General features: G+C 39.0%; 2 protein-coding genes across 3 annotated transcripts; both read right to left on the bottom strand.

The window, feature by feature from the left end:
• Positions 1-304: 304 nt before the first annotated feature.
• Positions 305-5,905, bottom strand: mkrn4 (makorin, ring finger protein, 4). Of its 2 annotated transcripts, none has more exons than XM_028453542.1 (8): positions 5,731-5,905; positions 3,352-3,480; positions 3,036-3,271; positions 2,898-2,965; positions 2,529-2,815; positions 2,340-2,447; positions 1,142-1,241; positions 305-1,067 (listed from the first exon to the last, which is right to left on the bottom strand). In XM_028453542.1, exons 1-8 carry the CDS (start codon positions 5,760-5,762, stop codon positions 954-956), a joined length of 1,074 nt encoding a protein of 357 aa, XP_028309343.1. In that variant the 5' UTR covers positions 5,763-5,905; the 3' UTR covers positions 305-953. The 2 variants fall into 2 exon arrangements, with proteins under 2 accessions (XP_028309343.1, XP_028309344.1); XM_028453543.1 differs by having other exon boundaries at positions 3,036-3,248; positions 3,352-3,456; positions 5,731-5,869.
• An 809-nt stretch (positions 5,906-6,714) lies between these two features.
• On the bottom strand, positions 6,715-21,010 carry ppardb (peroxisome proliferator-activated receptor delta b). Its single transcript, XM_028452504.1, has 8 exons — positions 20,622-21,010; positions 16,958-17,350; positions 15,570-15,721; positions 15,301-15,439; positions 14,770-14,972; positions 12,548-12,754; positions 12,213-12,456; positions 6,715-9,645 (listed from the first exon to the last, which is right to left on the bottom strand). The coding sequence occupies exons 2-8, from the start codon at positions 17,289-17,291 to the stop codon at positions 9,398-9,400; spliced, it is 1,527 nt and encodes a 508-aa protein (XP_028308305.1). The 5' UTR covers positions 17,292-17,350; positions 20,622-21,010; the 3' UTR covers positions 6,715-9,397.
• Between the last annotated feature and the right edge of the window lie 236 nt (positions 21,011-21,246).

Below are 21,246 nucleotides of genomic sequence, written 5' to 3'. Positions count from 1 at the left end.
CCCAAAGCTTTAGAAGATCTTGTTGTGGGGAGTATATGCACCAATGATTCTCTAGGGTACATTTTGCAGCCTGACCCAGTAAACCATAATCGGATTGTCATGTTTTTACCTTGCTCCATGATGACCCATGTTTCTTTTAACTTTGGGTCTAAACACATTTTTATCTTCTTACAGACATGTGAGAGTAGTAATGCCTCTCAACAGATTGAAACCATTAACAAATTGACATGAATCAAGCAATTAAAGCACTACAAAGCAGAACATTTTACACCTTCAATAAAAATTGACATTTTCAGAGACGAAATGTGAAACAATGTTTTATTTTCTGTCGACAAGTACAACTTGTTTAAAAATCTAAAATCTTAACATTCAATAATCTTGCCAAAGAAAGTAAAAAGGCTTCTTTTTAATGTTCAATGGAAATAAGGTCCGTAATCTGTAAGGACAATAGGTTTCGGCACTTTTTTTTATTTTTTTTTTTTACTTTAGGCAATTAAAACTACCATCCACACACTTTAAAACCTCAAAATTGTGCAAACTGCTCAAAGGGAAAACTCAATCCCATTGTGTGAATCCAGAGAGAGGCTAGAAGTGAATCTAAGGCACAGGAGTCTGACAAGGTTAAGACTGTAGGGATAAATCATCAACAGGACTGAACATTATTAACAAGTCTATTCTAATCAAGGGCAAAGTCAATGTACACCACTTTCTATGCAGACTTCAGTGTGTGTTTTCAGACTAGCTCAGCTCTGAGTTGAGAATATCATCCCCTGCAGTACTCTAACGTGCTCGATGCACAGGTTTTCAGAGTATGGCTCGTTTCCCTGATCTTAAAGGCTACTCAAGGAGAAGCAAAGCCTACGAGGATAGACGGGTCAAATTGGTGATTTCTCTCGAAATTCCTTTTCAGTGCTTTCAGGCACTGAGTAATAGGCAAAAATGCTCAGAAACTACTACTCTGAAGTAAGAAGCTCATCGTCATCACCATCCAGCAAGGTCATTGCTATGAGAAGACTAAAAAGTTCTACAGTCATGAAGTCTTCATCTTCATCGTCATCCCCAAGACACTGTGAAAGAGTTTACACTAGTGAACAATATGGGTTATGAGTTTTTACATTACTTAATCCAATCGTTGATTTACCGGCAGAGGCCTGTGGCATGCAGGTCGGTCATGACGATAAAGGCAGTCCTTTTTAAAGGGACAGGAGCCGGACCGTGCATAGAAGCTGCAGCTCTTCTTTCTGGAGAAAGAGAATCAGAAATCAGCTTTATTTGTCAGTGCACATGTTACAGAGCACCAAAATTACATTTCAGTTTCATCCCATTCAAAAAACGTGAAAAGACAATCACATAACATGGGAGGACAAGGGCGGGAGAACTGTGGGTCACCACAAGGGTGCCCCGTATGTAGATGAAAAGTGAGAGGACAACAGGAGGAGATAAGAGGGGAAAAGGCAGATTTTCAACTGAGTTCCCTATTGGGGAGGACAGTGTAAAACTGGGGAAAATCAGAGGTTTAGGGTGGAAAAAGGAAAGGATTTCCAGCCACTGGGGGGCAGCCTTTAGTTGGTGCTTCACCCGCCCCTCATGTAGATTGGGGGGAGGGAGGGTGGATGGAGTGCCAACAAAGGCATTGAAATATAATCCCTTCACTTCATTTGGAAAACCAAAACAAGCAGTAATTTCACAGCATATAAACTGAATTCCTTACTATAGCTGACCTTTTAAGGTTTGGGCTATTCAACTTATTAATTTGAACTGAAGCTCAAAGAAGCACACTGGAATCTTGCTTTTTAAAATGTTTTATCTAAATAAATATTAGCCTCATCTCATTTGTTTCAAGAACTCATTTTAGAGCAGATTTATCAACCTTACCGTAGAGTTAACAATAGCTTCCAAAAATAATGTTCCACAAATACAGAAGCCCATGTCTGGGAGCTTTGTCTCAGATATGGGAAGGATATCAATTTGGGACGCATCATCAGTAGCGTTCCTTTGACTCGGGGGATGTTTTGGCCTTCTAAACACCCTCATCAAAGTTGGCTAGCTAGAGGGAGATCAAGCCTGAGCTTGCGTTCCATAAGTTTCCCACTCTCTTCCAATCTGCATCTATCTGAAATTTGTAGCAACACCCAAATTTTCTACCTCACATCTATAGTTTAAGTTTGTAAGAATCTTATCAAACTTATGTCTGAACTTTTGGATGCAGTGAATTTTTTAAAAGTAATATTTTAAATTTTTGTAAGCGACTGAAACCCCAGATTGTCTCTTAATGTCATCAACACAAGCAAGCACATGACCTTCACATCTAACGTTACAGTAAATAAGCTGAAACATACCCAACTTTCTCTTTAAACACAGCTATTACTTTCTGCTTCTCAGGTCCTTCCACCCAGTACTTGTTTGGCACGTAGAAAGGAGAGTTCACTCGACACTGTGGGCAGGTCCTGAATAAAAGAGCATGAAAGGATTCTAATTGGCCCACTGATCATTCTACAAGGTAAGGTCTTATTTTACACGTGACGCACTTCACCACATCCGGGGCAAAGTCTTTAGATTTCCTCCAGGTCTTGATGCACTGCAAGCAAAAGGGATGATTGCAGTTCGGCAGGATTCCAAAAACATGACTCTTGGGATCCAGCTTTTCATACACCAGTTCCATACAGATCCCACAGATGATGGTGTTGCTGAGGAGGAAGGGCCGCTGCACCTCATCTTCACTTTGGGCATTGAAGGTTGCAGCAGCTGCAGAAGAACTTCCAGCTTGAGGGGAGGTACCGGCATCCTCCTCAGATCTCTCAAATGAAGAAGGCTCCTGAAGACAAAGACTATAGGTAAAGATTTCACGGCTATAAAAATCATCTCTAAAAACTGGGATAGTCTCGATTAATGCAAACCTCATTTTGCCCACTGCTTGCACTTAGTTGTGTTGACTCCAATGTTTGGGGAGTGTCAGAGTCGACCTCTGCAGAAATCAGAGATTAATATCTGACAAAAAGCAAACTTCATTTGAAGTAGGAAATAATAAAACAAACCTTGCGCTGGTTGTCCTACGACGTTTGCTTCAGGTTCTGGGCCAGCATATAGAGTGTCTGAAGTGATGTGCAGTGTCTCCGAGTTCCCATCCTGCCCCACCCTCACCCCAGTCTGCACATAAGAGGGTTCAGAGCCTCTCCTGCTAGGAGGAACAGGGACCACCATTCTGGAAGAGACCATTGGCACTGAACCTCTTCTTGCAGCATCTGTTTCTGGCAGAATGATATGAGCGTACCTTAAAGAAGACAGGTAATCAGTTGATTGAAACATGATTCAGCATGCCTTTTAAACCAAAAGGAAAAGTCGTAAGCTTACTTGCAACGGTCGCCAAACCAGCAAGAACCTTTCTGAAAGTACCGACATATCTGATGTGTTGGCAGAACTGGATATTCATGACGAAAAATGCACCTGGGCCCAAATCTGCAATAGCCATTAATGAAATTCCTGTCACGAAAAAGAGGAACACTTTATAGCATTTGAAACAACTTTGCTTTCAGCGCATCAATATTTCTTATTTATTGCAGAAGTGAATTCAATTTCTAAATTGAACTAGATCTTTGTCAGTTCCTCCTTAAAGGAGACATATGCTTCTAAATCCTTCCTTTTTTACATATAAATCAAACAGTTGTGGTCTATATAAAGCGGAACTGCAATGCTTGGGTCTGAATTCCTCATTATTATAGCTCCACAGGCCCCTTTTCTGATGTGCTTCTAAGAGCAACTCGTTTTGGTGCAGTCTCTTTAAATGCAAATTTGACACTTCATACCCCGCCCCCTCTCCAGGTTGCAGAGGTGACACTCGGTTCAACTCCACCCTGTTTGGCCATTTTTGTAGTTTGATAGAAGAGATACGATTGTCTAGCGGCAGAAACTTTTTATTCACACGTTATTTACAAAATGTCAACAACGGAAGACTTGTCCATCCAGCCTTACATGTTCGAGCCAGAGTCGGACCCGGCGCAGCGAGATGAAAATGATGATGAACTTGCAGAACCCTAACAAGTGAGCTAACACAAGCACCAAGCTAATGCTAGCGCCAAGCTCACGTCACGAAATGCATTTTAATAGTCTTTTCGGAGACAAAAACGGCAGAATGAAATGACTAATGAAAACTTTAGACTTGAATTAAATCACGTAGGCCATATCATCAAGGATCTAAAATGAGCACAGTGCTAACATTTGACAATGGTGCAACTGCTAATGCTAACAAAACAATGACGGGACGTCTTATCGTCACACTTTTTAGCGTTATTTACAGCTTACCAAAGTGCTCTGTTCATCGTCTCCCAAGATAGAAGGAATTGAACCCTCAATCAGACAAAGTCTTTCGGCAAATCCTTCTTTATACTGGCGGAGGTTGCCGAAGCAGTCAACCTTCAAGTGCGTCGCGCACACAAAAATGACCTTACCCACAGATGTGGGTACATTTCCATGAAAAATAAAACTAAACCAGGCACTTCGAAAATATTCTGATGCTGGGAGACGGTGTAATGAAGCGTGTGGGTTACTACATCCAACAACCGAACATTTTGACCTTTCCTCACGTAACTTCGGCATCCTGGAGCTTGGACTACAAAATAAAAGTGAGAAATAAAAATGGCGGATTGCTCAAAGTGTTGGGCCTGGAGTTGATGTCCTAATTTGGCAGTTCCGCTGCAAATACTGTGACGTTATTGTTCAAAAAACATAATAGAGAATAGAAAAATCAAAATACATTGAAAAATATGACCAAAACAGAATATAAAGATATCAACGGAGCACCTGAAGAGACTAATTTGAACTTTTCTGTACTTTTAAACACGCTAAATATACAACAAAATGCATTTTAGGGCTAAAAAAGTGGATTTAGCATGATATGGCCCCTTTAAATAATGAACATAGGGTTAGCCAACTTGGATTTCCTTCTTGTTTTAAAATCATTTACTGGGACGTGTTAACCACTGTATTGGCTCAAATGCCAATGGTAGAGACATTGGGCTAATGTTATGTGGTTTCAACACATAACATTTATGATTAGAAGATATGACTCTCCATTCCAAAAACAGTTGCTCTAAATGCATTGACAGCAATTATTGTTAATGTATTGAGATAATGAATTTTAGTTTTACAAAAAGCACCTTGTCATTCAATTGACGGTGATTGAAAAAAAAAAAAAACCTAGATTAAAGACCGACAATATCGTTTATATTCCATAAATCATAATTGAAGGGACTGTTCTTTCAAACACTGCCTAAAATGTACTTTACCTGAGAAAACATGTTTTAAAAGTCACCCAAGAGTCAGACTAATGTTTATAGACTCAAAGCACCAAAATAAAAACAAGCTAAGGCTTAAAAACAGTTTTTTTCGAGACTACACAATGACAGTTTGACAGGAGTTAAAGAAAAAAACGGCTCGATAAATAAAATAAGACTATATCGTGCATTTGGCGTTTGTAAACAGTCACCACAAATAAATGCTGCGTTTAAATGCCATGGAAACTACCAACACCACAAATTGCCAATAATTTACAACTTTTTTTTTGCAGGTCAATATTATCACAGATAGATAACTATTCAATAATATGGCAGCTATCGACTAACGTCAATTTGTGCAGGCCTAACTTTGCTTTAAATGACACTTCTAATATAAACTGTCCCAGACAGCATCTTTAGCAGGAATTTAAAGGTCTATCTCCGGTGGGTCACTGCTCACCAACAGAGGCGTTCTCTCCGGGGGTCGTCCATTAACCCTCTCTGTGAGCGTTGAAGGTAGCCAAAGACAAACGGTCAGCGCTGTGTCTAAATAGAAAACAGCCGCTACTCTCCACCAATTAACGGCGCCACGGACCAATAGGAACGCGGCGCTGTGACGTAGCCCGCACGTTACCTGTTGGACCAACAGCGGCTATGCCACGCCCCCATATCAACTACTCGCGCATTAGTATGACGTCATAACAACACTCGACAAAGTGCGCAGTCTAACGCCACGGCCGGGTTGTAAATGTCATCAAAATGTCCCTGTTGTTATTCAAACTAAAAAACAAATGCTTCAATTTAGAAAATAAAAGAAGTGTTGAAATGTAAATAAACATTTGAGGGCAAAGCAAAAAAAAAACAAACCCATTTGAACAATTTGAAAAAAACTGTTTCAATTGTCATATTTTTTGTATTTGGACAATAATTTGTGTAATTATATAATGATATTAATAATAATATATTAGACACATTATTGTCCGAATACAAAAAAGATGACAAAAGTTTGAATATATATAATTACACAAATGATTGCCCAAAAACAAAAAATATGATGAAAGTTTTAACATTATATAAAACTTATGTACGTTAATATAAAATAAAATACCAAAAAGTTACGTTTGAACACCTTTTTTCTTTCATTAAAATGTCATTCCTAATGCAAATATTTTATTAAATGAAAATTTTTTTTTAATATATATATCATTATTTTATTTTATTTTTTAAAAGAAAAAACACATAAATCTTTGTTTTGGTGACGATATAAGGAAATAGATGCTTTTTTGACCATAGGTCAACGTGTCATGTAGTGTTTTGTTCTTTCATATGTAGTTAAAATAAATGTCAGACCGACTGCTTTGTGATTTGCAGTTTTTGCGTATGATTTAACTACTAACTTCTTTAATTTTAATTTTTTGTAAGTTTAAGAAGAAAAAAAACAAGATTTATTTTTTGTAATCCACGTTTATAATAGAAATATGACTTGACTAATTCTGCAGGTTGGTTACATGTAACCATAAAGAAAAAAAAATATTTCAAGTCTCAAACTTTCTTTGTGTAAAGAAATACATCAATCCATTACTTACAGACATACATGTGTTATTTCTCTGTCCATCTATGCACACCTTTGGCACTTCAAACCTTAAGTATAACATTTTTGCAAAAATGTGTACCCACAGCAGAAAGTAAGGCAGAAAAATGACTGTGAGGGAGAGGAGACAGTGGAATAATGTAGTTCGCTTTAACATTAGAGGTAGATAGGGATTGACGACAGTAAGAGCACACACTGACCGTGGATTGAGTGCAAAAGCGTGGACATGGTGGAACAGAAACAAAGAATATGAAAGGTAACAGAGGAGCTCACGGACACAGCATCTTCACGCTGATGCGTGTTGTACAGTTTCATGCAGACAAATCAAAGCGTACTCAGAGAGTATAACTTTGATGTGTACATCTTCAATACACTTCAAAACATTGTACAGGACGCTGTGTGTACTTCTCATGGTTCAGTTTTGCGGGTTTTATACAAATACTTGCATTTAAAAAAATAAAAAAAATGGAAGTCTGATGGTTTGCTTGATATTTGGTACGACTGAAACAGGCAGGCATAGAACACAAAACATGATATACTTACGTTGCGCCAAGACAAATATGATCAACAATTACAAATAATTATTAACAGAATTACATAGATTAATCCAACATAAGATGTTTTTTTTTCTAAGATGGGAAGCTCATATGTTGGATGTCAGACATAAAGAACAGATCAGCTGTTCGTTGTACTTCACTGCGTCGTGATTTCATAGTGTCAACCTCAGAAATGAAATGTGTGCTGCACAGACTGCAAAATACTGCTCAAGCAGTTGGTTTTCAGACACAAACCTGAGATCCCACTTTTATTGACCAATGGAAAATGAATGATATTGCACAATCATACTATACAAGAGCTCAACACTGCTGGATCCAGCCCAGTTTGTGTTCCTCAAACCAAATGGCACGACGATGACCACTGATGATGATGATGATGTGGGTTGTGATATTGAGTATGGGGCGCCGATTGTAAAGTTGCGCATGCTAAAATGAACTGCAACACTTTGCAACAGTTGGCAACAAAAACATATGTGAATTTTTTATGTTAATTTTGACCAGATTTACAGCAATATTTGTGAAATTTATTTTACTTTTCTTGTAAAAATATGTCAATATTAAATCTAAATGTTAAATTTAAATGTTGAATCTAAATGTCATGGGTGAAACTAAATACTTGGCTAATAAGCAAATTCACTGGAAGTAACAAAATAAAAGATAATTGACGTAAACGAGCGCTATCCGTGGTCTAACATTTAGATTTCATATTTTGATTTAACATTTAGATTTCATATTTTGATTTAACATTTAGATTTCATATTTTGATTTAACATTTAGAATTTCATATTTTGATTTAACATTTAGATTTCATATTTTGATTTAACATTTAGAATTTCATATTTTGATTTAACATTTGAATTAAATATTTAGATTTAGGGCACATGGAGGCTTAGTCGTTAGCATGTCTGTCTCACAGCAAGAAGGTCCTGGGTTCAAACCCTGGGGTGGACACTTGTGTCCTTTCTGTGCTGAATTTGCATGTTCTCCCCGTATCCTCCGGATACTCTGGCTTCCTCCCACAATCCAAAAACATGACTGTTGGGTTGAATGGAGTCTGTAAACTGCCCATTGGAGTAAATACGAGTGTGAGTGGTTGTGTGTCTGTGTGTTGCCCTGCAATGGACTGCGACCCCTGCGTAACGCCTAGTGTGAGCCGGATATAGGCACCGGCAGACCCCCACGACCCTGTAAAACAGGAACAAGTGGGTCAGAAAACGAATGAATGGATTTAGATTTAATATTTTAGATTTAGACGTCAATGATCTTTCATTTTATTACTTCTGTTGAAATTCTACATCAGCTAAATATTTAGTTTCACCCATGACATTTAGATTTATATTCAAAATTTATATTTAACATTTAGATTTATTATTTAACATTTACATTTAACATTGACATTGTTGCGAAAAGTTGCCGTTTCTTTAGGCATGCGCAACTTTACAATCAGCGCTCCACAGATGAGGGTAATGATGTAAACAAATGCCTGTTGTGCATTTAAACTTCATTAAAGTCTGAGATTGTTACAATCGCTTCAGTGATCACACGCCTTTGTCTACGATGCCACATGGTGTCAGAACATGATATGCTTTCCTGAAAACAGAGCCGAGGTGAACGAGGAGGAGGAGGAAGCCACCCTCTCTCTCTCTGTGGGGTCAGCTTTGCTGCGAGGGAGAAACTGGAGCAGCCGCAGTGCAAAAACATATCAATCCTCCCATTAGGTGACCAGCGTGGGAAACTAGGGCTCACAGCAAATGATTCCAGATGCTTATCACTCTTTCTTGCGCACACACACAGTGCTGGGATTCACGCTCACATTGTGAAGACAGGTCGAGGCTCTACAGGTGTGTCCGACCCATCTGTGTGTAAAATCCATGCCCGTATGGTGAACAGTACTTAAACTGATGCAGTGTATTATTTTTGATTTTTATGTCCGTTCAGTCTGTAACAGTATTGCTAAAAGCAGTCTGAGCAGGAGAATGCTAATACATGTCTTTGTAGATTTCTTGTAGTAGTGGGTGGAGCGACGTCTCTGACTCAGTCTTTTTGATCTTTTGGACAAGTTGTGCATTCTCTGTAACCAGCTGACGTAGGTCGGCCATCTTCTGCAGCAGCTTGGGGAAGAGGTAGGCGGAGTCCGAGTGGTTGGCTTGGAGGTGAAGGTCCAGAGCCTGGAGGATACTGTCCTGACTCTGCTCCACCTGCTTCACGTTCATCAGCCCCGGACGATCTGGAAAGACAAGAGACGCAAAAAAAAAAACAAAACACATCAGTTCAGAGCGACTCGTGTCTCAGTGAGTCTTTAGAACGTGTGTCAAACTCAAGATGTAGGGGCCAGCGTATGTGTAAATTAATAATTAATTCAGCTGTAGATATCCCAGTCCCTCCAAATACACAAAATCAACAAAACTCCAGAATATTTGCAGGGCTCACAGTTTTCACACTGCTTACATCATACAATGGCTGTGCTTTTTAGTCTCAATTTGTTTAAATGAACTCTCAATTTTTCCAAAATCCTGAGATATTTCTCAAATTATTCCACAAAGCTTTCCCAAATTAAATAAAACTTGGTCACAAAATAAAAAAAAATGTAAGTGAAGATCCTGCAGGAACTTATATCTGTCACTTTTTTTTGCTTGGATAGTGGATATATTGCACAATGGCTGTCATTTTTAATGTTAAACTATTGAAAAAATAAAGAATAATTCTTACAAAATCTTTTAATTTTCCTCAAATTATTACAAAACATTTTCCCTAATTAAATAGAAATGTGTCACAAATCTAGGAAATGTACGTAAAAGTGCAAACTAGGGCACAATAATGTTAAAATTACTCGTTTTCCTACGTAAAATCTGTGGCCCTCTTGAGATCAAACTGCTTTGTATTTGGCCCCTGAACTAAAATGAGCTTGACACCCCTGCTTTAGGAGCTTTTTATGTAAAATGTACCAACATTAACACAGCTGTGCGGTTAAGTATGAAAGTTAGAAAAGATCTAAGCCAGTCTTCTCGTATTTTTTTCACCTATAGATTTATTAACACAAATACTTACTGATCAAAGCACATTAACAAATGTTTTGTTTATTTATTCACTAAAATGCCTTTAATCATTACATTATTAAGTGTTAGATTATGCGTCTTGTGTACAAAACACTGAAATATGTTTAGATGTAAACCGACATTTCTCCATTTTTTACACCCACTCCACTTTTTACCCACAGTTCAAGCTTTTCATAACAACAGCAATACTTTAGGATAAAAAACTTCATCCATTTATTCAATTATTATGGATGTGAAACTAGCTGGGTCATTTAATGTAATTTTAACACATTTTCAGGACATTCCACGCACTTCTGACATTTTTACCAATTGTTCAGTGATTATCATTTGATCAGATGAATACTTTGAGATATTTCTTAGGTTACTAGTGAAAAACTAATAAATAACAAAGGCTTATAAGGCACATGGGTAATCTACAATGGCCTAATGTAAAAGACGGGTGAAATAGCCTCAAAGTTAAGTTAAAAGTTTAAGAAGTCACATAAAGAAAATTTGTTTTATATCTCAAGAAAGAGCAATTTTTGTACTATAAATTAAAACAGAAATCAGATTTTATTTTTCTTACATTCCCACATGCAGTTATGGGCCAATGAAAATAGTTTAAAAAAACAAAAGTATTTTTTCAGATTTCAAGAGACAGTCACCTAAGAACCAATGCATATATGACTAATCATTGATGGTGATGTCTATGTACATAGCTCAAAGCTGATAAAATGACAGGGAGCTGAGGCATATGCTAAGTTGTTTACTGAACAACTTTGTTTATGTTCGAGCCCAAAAACCAGAAAACATTTTTACAATTTTGAGGGGCTGGCATGTCCACCAGATAGGATGTATAGCAGATGTTTTTGTATATTCGGAGAAAGTAGGTGGAGCTTTATTACTAAACCAAATTTCAGTTTCCCATGTGATGTAGTTCCCGAGATATTTGAAGCTGAAAATAAAATTTAAAAAAAAAATGCACAAAAATTGACACGTCCCTCGTTAAATTGGCTATATCTCAATAAGCATTAATCAAACCAGTGGCTCCCTTTCTCTTATTCTTGAATCCAATTCCCCTCTTTGTCCAACTGCAGCATTTTGCTCAGAATTCTATGAAAAAACTTGATGATGACGATGGAATGAATGAGTGATCGCACACACTTTAAAGACTCTAATTTTGTTAATAAGTACATAAAACAGTATTTATTGCCTCCTGAATAGATTTATTTCTATAGTTTTTATCATTTCCAGTCATCTCCCGCCTTGTGTGGGACCTTAACTGACCTTTGTATTTTCAGTTCATGTTCTAGTCAAGATCATTTCCATCATCATTATTATGACTATTATTTAACTAAAAATAAACATTATAAAACCCCAAATTTCTTAATTATTATTTTGTTAATTTCCCATTTTCTCTCTCTCAAGTACCCCCAGCAGTGCCATTACGTACCTAGAGAAACTCTAAATCAAACTAAACATTTACAGTTTACCTGCCTATTGAATAATCACGGAAAAATTGGACAAAATTTCAGAATTTTTTTTTAGACCAAAGTGCATTTGCATTTGTTGAAATGACCCAGTACTGGCTTATCATCATACAGTCCAAAAACGTGTGTGCTCTCTAAATTCCCACAGGAGTGAATCTGTGTATCACTTTTTTTGGGTTGGCCTTGCGACACCCTGGCTCATACCGTGCCCAGTAACTAATACAGTATGTAATATGTAATACAACTGTTCATGCAGCAGTGTGTCTCACCTCCACAGAGAATAATGGCAGCAACAAACAAGGCCAGGTCACTGTCATCCAGCTCCAGAGCATTGAACTTAACAGCAAACTCGAACTTTGGCTCCATGATCTCGCTGAACGGCTTCCTCAAGCTGCGCAAGAACTCCCTCGTAACAAAGCCTTTGCCATTGGCCACCAGAAGTCCGTCTTTGTTCATGAGAGATGGCAGCATGGCAAAAATAGCCTCGTGCACGCCATACTTTAACAGAGTCACCTGCAGATAGTGCAACACATACAAACATAAGTGTCCCTGAGCGGGTTTCTGGAAATTTTCCAGTTGTAAAACAAACATGGTGGTGACTGACCTGGTCATTGAGGAAGAGGTCCACAAACCCTGGAATGCACTTGGCGAACTCGGTTAGCTCTCGCACGGTCTCCACCGTAGTGCACTGGCAGCGGTAAAACACGTGAACCCCGATCTCCTTGGTTAGGGGAGCAGACGGGACCAGCTGGCTCCACACCAAACCACTTTCTGCTTTCCACAGCGTGTCCATGTCGTAGATCACAAATGGCTGAAAGAGGGACCACAAAAACAACTGGTCGGTAATGGCAAAGATTTTCTAATGGCATTCATGGAAAGTTGCAGAAGCACTGAGAGTCGTGTGAATGCACCTGGTGTCAAACTGTTCACCTATACACAGAATAAAATGTATCTTCATTGTCAAATCACTTTTGCAGCTCTTGCTAATCAGCAGTGAAAGGATAAAATAAACATCTCAAAAACAGAAAACGCTTATTGCATAGTGATGATAGACCACAAGAATTCATTACTCATGGGAAAAACAAGCTGAGAATACACCTGCAGTTGGAATTTAATGTCCTGATGCTTCGCTGCAGCAATGATAATTGAATAGAATCTTTTTATTGTCATTACACAAAGTACAATAAAATTGCACTTGCCCCTCCCAACAACATTCAAGGACACTTCAAAGATTCAAGCCAGACAGACACAGTTATCATAAAAACAACATAAGGTCGAGTAAAAGTCTGTCCAAATAAAAGGTTCATCAGTATTAAAGTTCATCCTTATAAAAGTGCATGGTATGAAATACTAGAAAAAAGACAAACTTCATTCTCATCACTTTTGCAACTTCACATTACACACAAGGAATAGGTGAAAGGACGCATTTTAAATCAGAGGCGACCAGGAGCGTCTGAAAAATCGTAACATATAGCAAGAAACCCGCTGATTTGGTAACATTGGGTACGAAACTGCAGGTTTTTGAGTTTCCTGGACCATTCTTCGCTCTACTCCATCTATCTCTTCTTCTCAGTAAAAAGAGGAGTGTGCCTCCAGTGCCCACGTTACTCCACTAGCTTTGCTTTAAAATAGGCGGTAGTTGTCCAAAAAGCGGGTTGACGAAAATGATGAACATTGGCTGTGTTTGAAATGGCAGACTGCGTACTATACACTACAAACTCAATGAGTATATACAGTACTATCTACTATATACAGTAAGTATGATTAAGATGAAGGCTGTTTTCACTAAAGCAGGGGTTCTCAACTGGTCTCACCCTGGGACCCACATTTTGCCACATTCATTAAATCGCGACCCAAGAATTCAACAAACCAAATTTAGTTTTTCAAAAAAAGCTGTTAAAAACACACATATAGAATCTTTTTTTTTTTTTTTAAGACAAATCTAATAATTTTCCTGTGCAACATGCATTTTACAGCATGCCTATCAAAAGAAAAGTTTCTTTCAAAATAAAAGACAAGTCCAACATGCAACATTAAGTATTTATTTATTTTTGACCAGCTGTCTGCGACCCACCCAGTACAGGTCGGTGACCCACTTTTGGGTCCCGACCAACTAGTTGAGAGTCGCTGCACTAAAGCATACTTCCAAGTTTCCCAAGATGCATTTCGAACCTACAACGACAAAAACCTGAAGAACACTGAGCCTAAATATCTCAGTTCATTCTCCACCTTTGAAAGTTCTGAAAGCATTTTAAGTGAGAAAGTGACCGAGTAGAATATCAACATGTGCTCATTTGATCCATAAAACTCACGGAGAGTTTCAGAAACCCGCCAATGCGCCATTGTGCTACTGACTAAACTTCCGGTTAACTTCAAAACAAGAGCCCTATTTACAAAAGCATCAAAACACTAATGGAAAACAAGAAGAGATGCTTTTGTTTTGAAAAGAGGATGTTTGGTTTTTAGGTTGAAGCCGGTCCCAGCACGATTTTACATTCCGCTCGCAATGCATTATGGGGCGGTTGAGTATGACTATTGTGCCCACTGTGCATACTTAAAAAATGTCCCGATATAGTATGCATCAGAGTATTTGTCGCGTACTCAATCTTTTCCTACTATCAAATGTGAACACTACATACTAATTTAGACATCAGACTTAGTATGAGTAGTACGTTAGTAGTATACCATTTCAAACACAGCCATTGTGTTTGTTTTCATATGTTTCAGCTGACTGCATCAACACGGAGGACTGTAATGAAAGGCATGCAGACCAAAGAAGGTTCAAACATGACTGTGCTGCATGCAGAGCTCCTACAGAAGCCTTACCGATGTGCTGCTGGTTTTGCCTGTAAGGATGCTGCGTGCTCTCTTCTTTGTCATACTGAGATTCTTTAGGTAGGCTGTGTTGACTTGTTTGGCCAACGTCTTCAGGTCGGAGCCACCGGGTTTGCTGACGTTGAGCTCTTCTGCAATCAGGCCTGCAACCAGCTTCTTCCTCTCCGCCTCAGGCATACGTCCGTATCGGATCGCTGTGCAGACACACACACACACACACGCTGCTCTCATTTGGGGCAGAGCTTCTAAAAAGCTTCTTTTTTGGAAGATCGGTTTAGAGAATTTAATTTGTACCACATCGGCACAAATACAGCTTAGTTTGTGATCAATATCGCAAAAACTGAAGTTGATTTTAAAACTAATAAGAGTAGTTTGGTGTTTACTTAAGATTTAATATTTTTTTTCCATCTTAGATATGTTTTCAGGATTATTTTGGTTGTGTACTAATATTTTTTTTTTTTATCTCACTGTTCTATTACAGTCGCTTTACTCCTAGATCTGCATGGACATGATTACACTAACCATCATGAGACATTCCCAGAGCGAGGCACTTCTGGAAGCGACAGTATTGGCACTTGTTACGATTCTTCTTCTGAATCTTGCAGGAACGCTCACACCGATCATATTCCAGTTTCATCCGGACGGTTCGCCGGAAAAAGCCCTGAGCCAAAAAAATAAAGAGAAAAAATGTTGGGAAAGTCAAAGGATACAGATCCAAACAGCAGTTTTTCTTTTTTATTATTATTTTCTATATAACAAATTCGATCTACAGAGAGAAATCAAACCATTACCTTACAACCTTCACAGGCGTGCACCCCGTAATGGAAGCCAGAGGCCTTGTCCCCACAGACCTTGCACTCCACACTGATCCCAGAGCTTGGGTTCTCCTCTCGGCCCAGACGCAGCTGCTCCGACAGCGAAGGTGATGAAGAGTACGAGAGATCTGCATTAAAAGGGAAAAAAGATGATTAAAGATGTTAAAGTGTACCTGTAGTGCAAATCTATACAACAATAATGTGTTCAACATATTACCAATTAACAACAAAATATAAGCACCTTTAAAGAAAAAAAAAAAAACACATTAAAAGGACTTTTTAGAATGATTTTATAATTTGGGGCATAAACTAACATTTTGCTCAGGATATGACGTACTTTTGTTGATTCTTGTTAGCTGTTGCTAGGCAACTGTGTTCAGTTAATCTTCTACACAATCTGAACATTGGCGGCGTGTAAAGACAAGGGTTGCTATAACAACAAGAGGAAAAACCCCACAGGAACATTTATTTTGCGTCTCCTAGCCAAATAATGACACTAGGTCAGAGTTAGCCAGACGTTTGCTCCGTACGGGATACACACTTAAAACATTTCCATTCGGACCAAATACTGTGATATGCGAGGGCCGCTTTAAGCAGAGCTGAAATTAGAGGGATCTGTGGGCTAAGCTAATGGGCACAAAGCCAAAGTTACGATTGAAATCAGACACGATCTGACACAATTCCTCCACGGAAAGTCTCAATGCAGCTTGTAAACGTACTTGTTCAGAGCACTACTACATTTCTGCTTGCAGGGGATACTATTGGCGGGTGTCATGGCACGAATTGCATCCCCACCAGATTGTTCCCTCTTATTTCCTTGTAAATGATGAACTCTGTAAGGAGAACTTACCTGCTCGTTAGGGCGCCATCAGGTGCTGATCCCCGAAGTTAGTGACGCATCATTCATCACATCAATAAACAGATATCCTTTCACACCGCTTTCTAGCAGCCATATTTTTGCACTTCCAACACCTCACTACACAGCCTTGTTTCTGCTGATAACAACAGCTCTGTCCGTCAGGTAGTTGCTTAGAAAAATTATATTTAATCCTCTCCTAACATACAACCAGGATGCTGCACTTTATCACTGAAGGAGAGGTCACGCACGGCTGCTTTGCACCGAGAGCCAACAGAAAAACTACACTTCCCACAATGTAAACAGACTTGTTACCTCCCACAATGCACCATTGCCGATCAACGAAACTGAGTCATATACTGTCCAAAATGGCGACTCTCCATAGTCTATTTCCCAAGGTATTAAATCGTTCTAAAAAGTCCTTTTAATGTGCTTTTTTTTTTTATAAAAAGCTGCACATGATTTGTTTATTGGTAATACATTAAATACCTTAAATTCAAAGTCTCACCTGTGTTGCTGGACGACGCGCTGCTGACCTGCTTGTTGTGATCGTTCCCCTCCTGATCTTCACCTTCTTTCTGTCGTCTCTTCTGGTCGACCTCCAGTCGATCAGAAGTTAACTTATCCTCCGTCTGCTCCTCATCCTCGCTCTCCCTGGACTTTACCTTCGACAGGTTTGTCAAGTCCGACACATTTGTGCCAACGTCATTGTCCGAGCCTTCGCACTCTTCTACCGGTGCTATCCATCTGACGTCCGCTGTGTCCTGCTGAGGGGACCTGGGCTCAGAGTAGCCATTTACTCCCTCGTGCTGCTCTGTGGCAGTTTGGTGAAACCCCTCCATGGTTCCTATTGGAGCTGACACAGCAGTTCATCTCCTGTCACGTAGCCATCATAGCTCCACTGTTTAAAAAACAAAAAAAGGAATCAGGAATCAGGTTTAAATATTAACAAAATGCAAATATCTAAATGTTCAATACAGAAGAAACAGCCTGGCATCACTAGATTCAAAATATCAAATGTATCAGAGAGAGGACGATTGGGAGGATCCAGCAAATTCACTTTAGACTTTAATCCTAAAAAAGCTCTGAGGCAGAAACATCTGCAAAGTGGATTTAATCACGACTGCATCTGGTGTTTTTGTCCTACCTGAAACAGAACTTGGGTTTAATGATCCTTGACACTAGCATGTTTGCATGTTGTGCACTCTGTAGGTTACTACTAGGTTTGTCTGAGTTGACCTTGGTTGTAATAGGCTTATGTCATGATATCCACACGCTTGTGTGGTCATGCCTGGATTACCAAGGAAGCACAGGGAACAGGAACAGGAGTGCTGCGTGTTTGTGTGTAGACAAAGTTAGCAAATCCTTTTTCTGAAGCTTTCTATGATTAAAAACAGAGGTGCTTCTACAGTTTGGGCATCGATACTCATCCCACTCTGTTCTTAAATCACAATTTAACTAATGACAGTTGCTGTTTTCTTTATCAACTGTGTGATTCCAAGTACTTCTGTCACCATATAATGATCTACTGAAAACAGCCTGTTTTTCATCAAAATATAAAAGGTTTTAAATGTTATGACCTAGGCTTCAGTCTTAATACAAACTGACAGGAAACATTTACCGGTAGAACATTTTCATAACAACACCGTCAGCTCGTTCATTGCAAGTGTCAACAAATATGTTTTGATGCTGTTGCGTTATCGGTTTTTGATTAAGAACTGATACGTTGCTTCCCTTTCAACTATATTTGACCTTAATGCAACTGGCATGAAAAACAAAAGCCAATTAAAAAGTCAAAAGAGAAGTGTGTGAAATAAATCTGTAAAACATTAAAAACAAACAAGATCACCTGCAATAATAGGAAAAGAAGAGTGAAAAAAAAGCATTGTTGTGATCAACTTACACCCACACACTAGAGGTGTCCCGATCCGATATTGATATCGGATATCGGTCCAATATCAGCCAAAAAACCGAATATTGGATTTTATCGGCCTCCAGCACTTCTATCCATAGGTGACTGTGACACTCCAACACAGTAACCTACTGTTGCTGACTATTATTCTCTGCTTGAATAACATCACTTGATCAAGCCTTTTCTAACATTACACACTACAAAATAAGTCATAAAAGTATGTATGATTTGTGCAGATATTGTATCAGATCAATATCGGTATCATATCGGAAGTGAAAAAGTTATATCAGGACATCCCTACCATACAATGCCTCGGGCAGGGTTTTTCCAACCTTGGGGTCGTGACCCTATGTGGGGTCATCTGAAATGTCTAATAATAATAATAAAACAAAAATTGCTCATTAAAATTTGATTTTTTACACTTTTTATTGATCTATTTTTTTTACAATTATAAAACAACACATAATATCACAGAAACAGATATACAGTGCAGTAAGAGGAAGAAAGCTCATCGAGCTTAAAGAATATTAAAAGCGGTAAATAATGGAGCTTAAATAACAATGATCTTAATCAAATTAAAATGCCACACGGAATCTCACACAATTGTGTTTCTATAATTTCACTTTCTCAATTATGAATCAAGTTAAAATAAAATGCAGTATAAAAATCTCTACGCTGGTGCATATTGTCACTTTGTGCACTAATACTGGAACACATTATAACAACCATGATCAAAAAACTAATTTTAGAGAGAATAAAGTCTATGAGAGTCACCAGATTTTTGTGATATAGAAATGGGGTCATGATAAGAATAAGAAAAACGTTGGGAACCACTGGCCTAGTGCCTAGATTCTTGGCTATAACTATCAACCACTGTCCACATTCTTGTTCTAAAAACTGTAAAACAAAAATAAATCCTACAGTAGAACATGCAGGTCAGGACAAAATTGGAAATTAATTGAAGTTTTTTTTTTTTTTTTTAGACAAACAGGGCCTACGGCATAAACATTATGGCCCAAGGCTGTGCTCAGTTATCTGTGTGCTGTCTTCATTGGGTCTGAGAGACATCTGTATTATTGTTTTCCTCAGCTCCAGTGTACTCGGTGGGTGCTTTAGGGTCGGGCTCCATGCCTGTGTACATACTGAGCAATGTTGATCACTGCTGCACAGAGTAGAGGAGAGGGCTTTGGGGGTGGGGGATACTTTTTTTTTTTTTTTTTTTTTTAAATCTCAGGCCTCCTGGTGGATTAATGCATATATAGATAAACAAATACAAATATGCAACTTTGCATTGACAAACACCTTTAGACTCTCCCTTTGTTTGTTCATGCATGTTTGTTTTTGTTTTTTGTTTTTTTTTTTTTTTTCAGTTTTAAAGGTGTAGTCTAAATGTGTTTTCATGTTGAAGACAGTAAGAAACGCGTAATTCACTACTGTCTGTTGCCATAAAAACTAAGTATAGCGTTGAGACTTGTTCGGTGCGATGAATCTATTGGTGTCCAAGTTAACTTGGGCTGATTTCCGACTGTCAAAAAATAAAAAATAAAAAGTAAAAATAAAATAAAAAATCTCTCCCTCTCTTTTTGTTTTATATAACCTAGTTGCAACATTTCTAAAATATTAATAATAATTTTTAAATAAAAAAAAAAAACGTCACATTTCGATTGGGAATCCTGCCCACCGGAAAAATGATGAGCTCGCTGTCACTATCTTACGACCTGTTTATAAAACATTACCGACACCTGTACGTTTCTAATCAATGCAATTGCCTAAGATTACGTACATACACAGATTATCAACATTTTAGTGCCAAATTAAGTTATTGAGATATAAACAATACGGCACCTACGAGGGCAGCTCCATGTTTGGTCCTCGTTCACAGAGCAAGTCATCACTTAATTGGGAAACTATTTAACTCAAAACACCGGGTGACAACCTGTCACACTGGTTTTTTGGAAATGTAATGCTAACGCTGCTGTGGATTCTTCGAGTCACTGACTGGAGTGTAACCGGATACGCAACTACAGTAAATGAAAATACGGCCAAGTTATAAACACGATATTTTAAAGGGAAAACTGTTGGGTGTAGCACTGAGCGGCTGCCGCCTTCCATACGTGTGGGCTCTAGGAGCTAAGTCAGCTAGTTAGCGCCTAACCTTGAATATTAAGTAGTAAGTAGGGACTGGCTGTGAGCGTGGCTGACCCACATTCCCATGTGTGCCTTTAAATAAACGTTAGCTGACAGTTTAAAGTCATCTTACCTCTTTTTTTGTAGCGCTGCTGCTGCTGCTGCCGCCGCCGAGCCACCAGGCGAACAACTAGTCCGTGCAGGCTAAAACAAACAAGCGGACGGACACAGTCCCGTCCGGGATCGATCCTCTCACAACTTGTTTGAAGTGCCCAGCAGTAGTGAGCCGATAGCGTGAGCTAAGTAACGTCAGCGAGACTCACACCAACTCATCCAGGCCGGGCGGACCTCCAGAGCAGCGGGGACGGCAGAGCCAGACTGGAGCTGACAGCCACCGCATCACATGCAAATCACCGCCGTTCACTGCTAATCCTCCACAGCACACAGAGCAGAGCCGCCGTCCGCTGCCCGACCGAGCAGAGCTGAGAGCCGTGTGTGGGTCCCCCCGCCTCCTCCATGTCTGCGTCACATGCCAGAACACACAGCCCTCCCCTCCCCTCACCCTCTCACCCAACACAGTGACCAGTCAAGGTCCTGTTTGGACTTTTATTTGGGGACACACACTCCTACTGATAGCGAAACTACAGCATAGCATTGCGCAGCTTTACAGAAGTAAACAGGCGACTGTTTAGATCCCTATGACAGGGTTTTTCAACCTTGGGGTCGTGACCTCAAGTGGGGTCGCATGGATTTCAAAT

This window comes from Gouania willdenowi, chromosome 7 (assembly GCF_900634775.1).
Source record: "Gouania willdenowi chromosome 7, fGouWil2.1, whole genome shotgun sequence".
NCBI classification, from domain to species: Eukaryota; Metazoa; Chordata; class Actinopteri; order Blenniiformes; family Gobiesocidae; genus Gouania; species Gouania willdenowi.
The sequence above is the reverse complement of the archived record's forward strand: the minus strand, read 5'-3'. Positions and strand labels throughout refer to the sequence as shown.